Source organism: Chaetodon trifascialis, chromosome 18, assembly GCF_039877785.1.
Source record: "Chaetodon trifascialis isolate fChaTrf1 chromosome 18, fChaTrf1.hap1, whole genome shotgun sequence".
Lineage (NCBI taxonomy): Eukaryota > Metazoa > Chordata > Actinopteri > Chaetodontiformes > Chaetodontidae > Chaetodon > Chaetodon trifascialis.
In genome coordinates, this window is record NC_092073.1 from 19,174,261 (window position 1) to 19,184,966 (window position 10,706).

General features: G+C 43.5%; 1 protein-coding gene across 2 annotated transcripts; it reads right to left on the minus strand.

Annotated features, from left to right (window-relative positions):
• Positions 1-727: 727 nt before the first annotated feature.
• Positions 728-9,264, minus strand: LOC139346670 (inositol monophosphatase 1-like). Of its 2 annotated transcripts, XM_070985873.1 has the most exons (10): positions 9,212-9,264; positions 8,882-8,975; positions 7,828-7,914; positions 6,999-7,132; positions 6,208-6,312; positions 5,912-5,957; positions 5,608-5,716; positions 5,323-5,431; positions 3,981-4,132; positions 728-2,466 (listed from the first exon to the last, which is right to left on the minus strand). In XM_070985873.1, exons 3-10 carry the CDS (start codon positions 7,888-7,890, stop codon positions 2,345-2,347), a joined length of 840 nt encoding a protein of 279 aa, XP_070841974.1. In that variant the 5' UTR covers positions 7,891-7,914; positions 8,882-8,975; positions 9,212-9,264; the 3' UTR covers positions 728-2,344. The 2 variants fall into 2 exon arrangements, with proteins under 2 accessions (XP_070841974.1, XP_070841975.1); XM_070985874.1 differs by having other exon boundaries at positions 8,882-9,249.
• Between the last annotated feature and the right edge of the window lie 1,442 nt (positions 9,265-10,706).

Consider the following 10,706-nt stretch of genomic DNA (forward strand, 5'->3'; position numbering starts at 1 on the left):
ATGTGCAGCGTCTGCAGCAGCGAATGAAAGGGCAGGGGAAATGCAGCGGAGGATTTTACATGGTGTAATGGCTGAGAAAGCTTTTATCTCTCTACTAAATCACAACGGTAGCAGTCAGTGGCTTTTTTCTGCTCTTTCATGAGTTTCAGAGGCCTGTTTTTCTGTTTGCCGCAAGAGACGCTTTCCTTCCTTCACATTTTTACTTTATAGGTTTTATAAGGAGAAAAGACAGTTTATCATTTTTCTAGGTCAGAGCAAATGCAGACGTTTATTTATGCTGTGATTCAGCTCACTGTTGGGATGTCACGAAGGTGTTTAGGAGCCTTGCTGGAGATTGAAGACGGAGGGATTTTCCATTCTCCGATGCGTTCCACATAAAACCATATTTCAGGACATGCAGGCTGGTGGAGCGGCTTTTGTTTTCCCAGTGAAGGAGTGATAACTTTGCAGGACACTACATGGCTTTTGCGGATTTTATGGTATATTGTCCTCTTAATTTTGTCTTTGGGGTCGTGGGTGGTTTATTTATGACTTTCAGAGAGAACAAGTCATGACACTGAACTCTGGTAATTAGTCAAAGATAGTGAAATTACTACGTCGGCATTTGCTCGTCAGTTTACGAGCATGGCTGACATGTGGATGCAGGCTGACACCTGCCTCTGCAGGGCTTTAATGACATGAATTTATCCATCTCTAGTGTGTCAGAAAGAGGCTGGGCACGAGCAGGAGATATTCAGAGTGCTTTTTATTGGCTGCCTCCTTTACGTCCTTACAAAAACCACTTAATATTAAAACATAAATCACACATTGATTCTGTCTGGACTCCATGAAGAAGCCGTTACAGTACAGTAGTTATATGTACAGTGTTTGGAGTACACACACTCCTGCATTAACTTTAGTGCAACCTACTGATGGCATTTAAATTTATCCACTTACTGTATAAATAAATTAAACCTTAAACTAAAAACAATAACAAACACCAAATCCCTAGTTGGGAAAGAAACTTCATTGATCCAAACCTCAACACATTTACACTAAAATGACTGTCCTGTCGTGCTGTATGGAGGTATTTTAGCAATGAAATTCCTTGATTTTGTTTTGACTGCATTTGTCCACATAAAGAAATACAAAGAATGAAAAATGGCTGACCATAACAATACCATAAAATCAAGTGCATGTTAGGAAATTATGATGGGGTGTTTTATTACACCGTCTTCCAATCAGTGAGTATTTCTAGTAACTTAGAAGATAGAATCCAATATGCTATCTGGAAGCTGAACCTCGTCTTTAACCAACTCCAGACCGACAGACCCAGGCCCAAAGCTACCTCTTTAAACCGGCGGCGAACATACGATCAACACATTCTCCTTCCAGAGAAGACAACCGTTTCCAAAAAAGTGTGGACACTGTGTTACTAACATGGTGCCAGTTAGCCTAATTAACTTGTTCCACCAGCTGTTTTCTTTTAGCATTTCACAACTTTTCCAGTCTTTTGTTGCCAAGCTTTTGTGTCCGAACTGTTTCAAAACATGCTGCTGGCATCAGATTCTAAATGAGGATATCATTTTCAAAAACAATGACATTTCTCAGCTTCAGCGTTTGATGTGTTTGTGCTATTTTTAATTAAATATGGGGTTTCAATGCTTTGCAAATGATCACATTCTGTTTCGATTTACATTTTACAGTGTCCCAGCTCTTTTGGAAACAGGGTTGTATATGCACAGCTTCTTAAAGCCAAATATATTCTCAACAACGATTATCTGTATTTTCTCAACATAAGTTATGTACACAGCAAAAATGTATACGACGAGCACGCCATAGTTATGCAGTTCCTGTGACCATCAAAGCATGAGAACGTAATATTTAACAGTGTGATGTCACGCCGCTGTTTTGTCAGCCACATTCACTGACGGGAGACGGCGGGCAAACACACCTCACACGATGGTAAGTGAAGCTAATGTTTGTGTGAGTGTGTCCATTAATGAAAACAGAACAACCAAGTGTGAACCCGTGGTCGTGCTGTTGAGATGGTGAAGGACAGAGGGATAATGTGTGTGTGTGTGTGTGTGTGTGTGTGTGTGTGTGTGTGTGTGTGTGTGTGTGTGTGTGTGTGTGTGTGTGTGTGTGTGTACGATACAGCAGAATAAAAAGTCTCAATCTGTGATTATCTAGGCGCAGAAATACAACAATGACTTAAAAACAGCGGAAAGACATCTGAAAGTCGAAGCGCTGAATATTTAACAAGCCCGCTCAGCTGTTCTTCAGAGGTAAGTTTACTGTTTTGGTTCTTAAGGCGAAGATGGAATTGAGACCTGTTAAATATAAGACATGCTTAAATATCCGTTTACTCGCCGCCTGTGTCGTCCCTGCCGACGTGAAACTGCGTGATCTCTTTAGCGATGCGATCTGCTATCGCTCTGCTGCTGGCGACGATCAGCCTCCGAGACATCAGATCAAACGGTCCACCTGGACGAAAAGAGGACACAGTAACATCACTGGAATAAGGTTGAACTGCACTTGTTCCACGTTGCATGTGGTAGCACTGGTAGTGTAAACCCACCGATTGGTTTGAGGATTACTGTTCTGAAGCCTCGAGTTTGACTTTATGGTCATCTCCATCTTGGTTTTTTGGAGTCACCAGTGACCATATTTGGATGGGAGGGTGGAGCTGCCGTGGATACGCACTGCTACGCCTCTATCCTGATTGGCTCTGACTGAGATCCAGAGGACAGGCCGTGGTGGAGACTTGTCAATCACATGGCAGAGACGCCCTGAAGCAAACCCTGCTCTATCATCCATTGTCCTCTGAATGGGACCATAAGTTACAAAATGAACATCACGCAGGATTTAAGAGCACTTGAAACTAATGACTGAGACCATAAACTCAAGAGGAAATTCTTTAAATCAAGTAAAATAAGTGTCCCTGAGTCCATGTAGTAACATCCTTTATCATGTGTTCACAAAGTGATTAACCTCGCTTGTGAACGGCTGAGCCTCTCCAGGATGCCCCTTTCTTACCCAACCATGATGCTATCACCTGTTACCAATCAACCTGTTTACCTGTGGAATGATCCAAACAGGTGTTTTTGGAGCGTTCCACTGGTCTTTGAAACATGTTGCTGCATCAGATTCAGAATAAGCAGATATTTACAAAAACCCATGAAGCTGATGAGGTCAAACATTAAATATATAGATTTCAGCTCATTTTAAATGTAGATAGAGAAAAGGTTTGGGCACACATTCTGAGACGCTCGTGTGTACGAGAGCAGTTGCTAAAGGCTGAAAAGTCACACGCTCCGTGTGAAGGTGTGGTGACAAATTTTCCAACATTAGAATTTAAGCTGGAGAGCTGTTCAGCGAGTCATAACCTTCACTTTTCATGCTGGACACATCTCTTTTATGTCACTTGACCCTTGAAAGTCGCTGCCATCCGAGCTTTTAGTTTGCTCCAAACACTCGCACTCCTCCTCTGCACTTTTTAAATACATAGAAAATGAACAGAGAGCGTGTGCTCACTCTTAACGGCACAGTCATTGTCAGCAGTGGTGGTTTGCCTTGACCAACAGCGTCCTCAGCATCCTTAATCTCAGGTCAGCTGTTACGTCAGTGGCAGCTTTGTCGAAATCGACATCACATTACTCAAACCTTGCCACTTCCTGTTTCAAGAACAAAACCACTGGCTGCCCTGTTCCCCATCTTTGACTGTGATTCACACGCCTTTGTGAGCAGAATTAGGCGTAAAAACTAATGAGAATTATTAACAATGGAAAATGAATAACATAAATACCATCTGTGTGTTTATGCTGACAGAACAGCGACTCATTCTCGCTGCTTTGCTCTGAAAAACAATCTCCTTCAGCAATCCTGCAGCTTCTCCACCAGCCAATAACCCCGTCGCCCACTTCCCTCATTTCGTCCAGTGACTCAGCAGCCTCTGAAGAGCTGGTGTGTGAACAGCTCACATTTTCTCAGAGACTCACCTGAGATGTCCATGATAACTCCTCCAGCCTCGGTGACGACCGCTGCCCCTCCAGCCATGTCCCAGCAGTGGATGCCCATGTGGTAGTAAGCGTCAGCCGACCCGCACGCAACCAGACACATGTTGACAGCTGCACTGCCCGGGGAGCGGACGCTGTGGATGGAAATAGGATGTTTGCTCTGCATTGGGTTCTCCAGATGGTTTAGTAAAAGTTCAGTGTGTTTGTCAGTGTTTTAAGTTGTGATCCTTAAGATTTTCATGGAATCAGACCCCGTTTGTGATACTATTCAAGTCTGGCGTATCTATGGCATTGAAGTTCTGTGATAATCTCTCTTACTTTAACTTAGAAATGAATTATTTTGGTCATTTTTGCCTTTACGGACAGTGGCAGTGGAGATGCAGACAGGAAATGTGGTGGAGACAGAGGAGTATGACATGCAGCAAAGGCCCACAGGCTGGGAATCGTGTAGTAGGCGCCTTAATCATTACACCGCCTCCTAACTGGAGGCGACACAAACCTGATTTAGTGTGCCCAAACACTAAATCAGGTGTTTGGCACACCTGATTTACTCATTTGCTCTCCGACTCATTTGCAGGGGGAGAAATCACAAGCGGCAGCAACAAAAAACAACAACACAAAGCTCCTCCCCTCCTTCCGCTGCGGCTCATAGTATATCTGGACAATTTTTCACACCTAACAGCGAGGTCTTAGGCTATCAGAGCAGCCCTCCATGTAGCACTTTCAATTGTTAGTGGCGAAGTACGTCATTCCCACTCTGGATTCAAACCGGCTTCACGCATACGAGGGATTCACAGGAAACAATGCACCCATGTAATCCAGTGTTTCTATTCTTACCCATTTCTACAGTTCGCTCCTAAAGCTGTATAACAGTCCCGCTGACGCAGCTTCACTTAGCGAAAAACAAAATGGCTTTTATTGTGAAGCAGCAACAGGAAACACCACCGAGTTTAGCGCTGACCAGTCTTCATTAAAAACGCGTCTTCAAAACATGACAACGGTCGTTTTCAGCACTTTTCATGGATCATTGGTTTCATTTTAAAGGCCGTACACGAACAGGAAGGAGGCTTCAACAGGCCGCACACCTCCAACTCCTCACCCCCAGTCACCTGCTGTTGTTTAGAAAACTCACTGCATGCATATAATCAGATAGTGGCTGCAATTATTTTGGGACACTGCTTGAATAAAACAACATGGATCTGTTTTGCTGCGCTGTAAACAGACACGCCGGCTGCTTTTCTGGTGTGTTTCTGCCAGAGGAGTCACCAGATCAACCACCACTGAAATGTTAAGGATTACAACTTGTGCGTCAGTGTTTATTTACCCATGGACTGGGATGGTGAGGATGGTCTTGATGTTGGCCAACATGGTTCTGAAATGCTCAGGATCCTTCTTGAAGCCCATTTCTGTCAGCACCAGAGACTGGCTAATATCTTGGATGAGAAAACACAACAAAGAATCACAGTCAGTAATGAACATCTTCCATCTCTGAGGTTTTTCTAAGCAGAGCTGCTGGAACAAGCAGAGACGATAGCTGTGCCACTACCTCCACCTGGTGGATCTGTTAAAAACTGCAACACTGAAGCGTGACATGATTATCAATACTCACCTTCCTGTCCGGACACTTTGATAGGGACCCCGTTGCAGAACGCTCCTTTGCCTTTACGCGCCGTGTACATTTTGTCCTCGATGCAGCTGTAGACGATCCCAAACTCCACCTGAGGCCAAGAAGCAGCACAGAGCACAGCAGGCGTCAGTGTGGTGTGGGTGGAGGGCTAAGAATAGAACAGCAGCCATGGATAAACTACTGTACTATTCACTGGGTTATTGGGACGATTTCTATGCTGATGTTTCTTACACTAAAGGTGCTGCAGTGTGAAAAAAATGTGCGACTCTCCAACAATAAAACCCACCTCTTTGTTCACAGCGAAGCCAATTGATACAGACACAAACGGGAACCTGCATGAAAGAAATGTACAATATAAAACATCCATTTAATGAACTCCCTCTAGGTTTAAGCTCAGAGGAATCAATTTCTATTATCAGTTCAGTTTCATCTACGTTGTCTAATTATCCCTGACAGAGAGGACAATCCAAGAGAGAACCTAATTAAAAGATAAAAATAGTTAAGGAGCGACAGAGATAAAACGAATCCAGAGCCGTATCGGGCTTCTCGATGGCTTTAACAGTATTTCAGCTCAGGCAGTACCTGTGAACAAAGTTGGTGGTTCCGTCGATAGGGTCGATGATCCAAGTGGGATTGTCTGTTAAAACACTGGGAGCGCCTGCTGCCACCGACTCCTCGCCGATGAAGCTTCAAAATCAGACAGAAAAAAAATCAGAAACGGCGATAATTATGTTGCTTCAACTGTAAAGTGAGTGATAGTGTTGCACCTAATACTGTAAACCCGCTGCGTTTACTTTCACTTTCTATCCGAGACTGTAATATGTGATATTATGTCAAGCTTTCCTCCCACTGAGGCCATGTGCTCAGTGTTTTTTTCCTCAATTTCAGGCATGTCAGCATCCTGGAGGAGGTTTTTCTTCCAGCAGTTATATCTGGTGGATATTTGATGGGTTTGAAGTTTTTTAGTCCAAAAAAATTAATAAACCAACCACCAGAATGTAATTCAGTTCATACAAAGAAGGCTTTGCAAAATTATCAAGATTGTTGTATTCACCGTTAACTGAATAAATCCTCATTCATTTTTGGTTTCTACTCGTTTTTTTTGTTTTTTTTTTGTGGCTCATGACATCAACATTTCTTGGCAACAGCTCTGCCAGGATGAGTGAGAAGAAAAAATGGGTGGGCATGCTTGAAACGAAATAAGCAAGTGAGATGAAGCCTTCAATATCATAAAACAGTTAAAATAATGAGAAAATAGCATGAAAATTAGGACCAAACGTTGATACTGAATAAAAATACACTAATGACGTATTATTCCCTTTACATCCTTCAGTGTTACCACCTCTGATTGTGCACATTTGCTGGTAAAGTACCTGTGAGTGGGGTACTTCTCCTTGATGGAGGATATAATGAGCTGCTCCACTTTCTGGTCCGTCTCGGTCACCAGGTCAACCGGCGAGCTCTTCTGCATGACGGCGATGTCCTTCTGGAGCGCCTCGCGGATCATCTGGCAGAAACACAGCGATGACAAACTCAGCGGGGGGATTTTTTGGATGACTGACTACATCTGCTCCTTTAATTAGCCCAACATGTTGTGTGTTACGGTAACATACTGCTGGCAACGATGGCTCAGAGATAATTAGCTGAAGCTCCACAGCAAAAATACCTTTAGGTATGTGTTGATGGCATTTTAACTGTCTGTTTTCACACTGATGACAGTCAAGCCAAGTTATATTCTCATTTCTCTGCAGAAGGTAAAAGTCTTGTCCAGTCGACATTTTTCTGTTCTGGATTATTTTAACATCCTGCACATGCATGCACTGACTCACTGCTACTGTAACTTGATCCTGTCTATCATTCATCTCTTTTATCCCTAACATTCAGCCCTGTGGCATTCAAACACGTTTCATGAGAAAAGCGGCTGATTTAAAGGTCAGACTCTCCCCTTCATGCCTTTCAGCTCCTTTGGCATCCTTGTGAGCATTGTAAATAGTCTTTGCATGACTTGTGCAAAGGTGCCATTTCGGCTGGGTCTCTCTCTGGGTTGTATAATGTACCTGCAAGTTACTACTACTGCTGTGACACTGACAAAAGTGAACGCAAAGCTCCAATTAACCTAATGTTGTACCGTGCTTCAACTCAAATTAAGGTAATTCGATGATCATAGCATTAAAAAGGGCAGTTGCAGTAGCTTTCACTCACCTTGCCCGCCTGTTTGGTGACCTCCACACAGTGATCCATACACTCCTGCCAAGGATCACTCATGCTGGCAGGGATGGGGAGGAAATACTGTCATGGAAAAAAATATTAGACCACACTTGTTTTCTTCAATTTCTTGTTCATTTTAATGCCTGCTGGTACAACTAAATGTACATTTGTTTGGACATATATAATGATAACAAGAAAAATTGCTGATAAGAGTTTAATTTGAGAGCTGATATCTAGCCATTTTCCATGGTTTTCTTGATAATAACCAAAATCACTTAAGCTCTTACATCGATAGCTATGGCATTGTGCTGCCAAAAACAGTGCTTTTAGTCATTGCATGTTTTCTTTCCTGTCTGTTAGTCACATGATACACACAGAAGTTAGTACTTGATTGCATAACCACTGTTTTGGGTGACTGCAGCCATGCGTCTTGGCGTGCTCTCCACCAGCTTTCTGACACTGTTCTGCTGTCACAGCAGCCCATTGCTGCTGCAAAAATTCAAACAAATTTGCTTTGTTTTGGGGCTTGTGGTTCTCCATTTTGAGTTTGATGATGTCCCGCAGGTTTTCAATTGGATTTAGATCTGGTAATAGTGCAGGCCAAGGCATGGTTTGAATGTTCTGGTTCTCCATCCAGGCTTTAACTGGACTTGCCATGTGGCAAGAGACATTGTCTTGTTGGAAAATCCAGTCATTGGAGGCAGGAAAGAGTTTATCAGCTGATGGAAGAAGACTGTTTTCAAGAGTAGCCCTGTACGTGACCTGGTTCATTCGGTTGGTAGTACCATGTTCGGCTTGCTTTTTCTTGGTGTGATGAACGGCTGTCTTTGAGATCTTCAGTTTTTTGGCTACCTGTCTCTCACTCATGCCATTTTCCAGCAGTGCCAAGACTGCGTTTGTGGCTTCACGTAATTCTTTTGTTTTAGGCATTATGTGAGAGCTGACAACTTCTGAGTTGTGCTACGGCTTGAATGTAAGCAGGAAACCACTCTATGTCTTTGCATGTGCAGTGCTGCTTATGACATGAAATGAAAGTAGACTCACTCACATTCACAGAAGTTTTCCGCTGCTCACTTTCTGGTAGTTAATTCATCTGCCGTTACAGCCAGTCAGCTACTGGCTGGAGAAGAAGGTTGGTTCACCTAGAAATCGAGTAATTCTGTTAGCGACCGTTGCCCCTTTAGCTTAATTAGCTCCCTATGCTAGTTAGCTTTGACCGGAGGAAGCACGGATAAACGGCAGTGAGCATAATGACAGCTACTGCTAATTTACCCCCATAAAATTTACATTTTGTTTCCGGAAGCTAATTAATCTTCATTTGTGTTGTAATTAACTATAGCACTCAGAGTTTCAACGGGCTAAAGCTAATTCAACCCACCTCCAAACAGGTTGACCGAAGTGTTGATTCCTAGCTTTGGGAGGGTGGGACTAAAAGGTTACTCTCGCTTTCATTGGTCAATAAATGCCTCTGGGACTCCCACTTGCCGCTCTCATTGGCTAGAAGGCCCAGAGAAGTCATTTCTCCTTGGAGGAAACCGAGTAGACGAGTGCAATTCAGTGTAAACTTATCCTGGTCAGAAACAGAGTCATCAAATAGACGATTTCCATAAATCTTTTGCGTCTTCATATGGCGTTTGATCTCATGGACACCATAAAAACTGGGTTTATAAAGCTGTAAGTGCATATCAAAGTCAAAGTTCTGTCAGAATATACAGCACTTTTGAATGCTAATAGGAAGAAGTAGGGAATATGATTTATTCAGTACAGGTACGGGTAGATGTCTGGTGTGAAGGTATTTGTGTGTGTGTGGGGGGGGGGGGGGGGGGGATGTGCGTGTGAATGTATGAAAAAAACATGAGTGAGCAAAAAAAAGTTTTCAAGGGGAAAAGTTTTTCTCTCTCTTCAGCAAAACAGTATCTTTTATTCTACTCTTGGAATCAGACTGGAAAGACCTCACTGTGAATCCAGACGCGGCCCACCCTGACACTGCACAGAGGCCACATGCATCGAGCATCCTCCACCAGTACACGACCACCCAGGGAGTTTTGACCACCGGAAGGAGGTGCTGTGCAGCCTGGAGGGACACTGTTACTGGGAGCTGGAGTGCAGACGGCAGAGGGTCTGCATAGCGGTGTCGTATGAAGGTGTAGGCAGGAAAGGTGGGAGCAACAAGAGTCAGTTTGGAATGAATCAGCCCTCCTGGAGTTTGGACTGACTTTGGTTTCACTTCCTGGCACAATAGTGAACATAGGAGGAGGATAAGAGTGTTCCCAGACCTCAGAGCAGGAACTCTGTCCTGTCACAGCAACCCAGCTCTCATCCACAGACCAAACCACATTCACAGAGCCTCTTTATGCAGGCTTTGACTTTTCTAATTATGGCAACCATGTCAGACTTTGTCATCTGAAAAGCCTGTAATGATGAATGGCTTCAATACAGGTTTGATGGACAGAATTTGAACATCAAGCCGGTCACTGGTCCGAAGATGTGGTGCATTGAAGGACGAGCCATAGGCGCCTTTGAATTTGTTTGTCATTGCTGATGTTTTAAAATGTCAAATTGGAAATAAATCCTACAGTATATTACAAACCCTGTTGAATATGTCATTATGCTGCAGTCCAGATCAGTGACAGTGATCTGCTCATTCAAAATAAATATTAGGTATCCATGGTGTGAACTTCAGCTGAAAAATTTGCATGTATGTGCATGTTGTATGAGAGGTCGTGGAGGGGCTGCAGCTGTTAGCAGCTCTGCAGTGATGCAGACACCAACACATCAGTTCAGTCTTTAGGCCAGAAGGTGGCAGCAGCAGCGCTGCGACAGCTCCACTGAGTCCAACATGATACTCTGTGGAGGCTTTTAGTGCTGCAGGC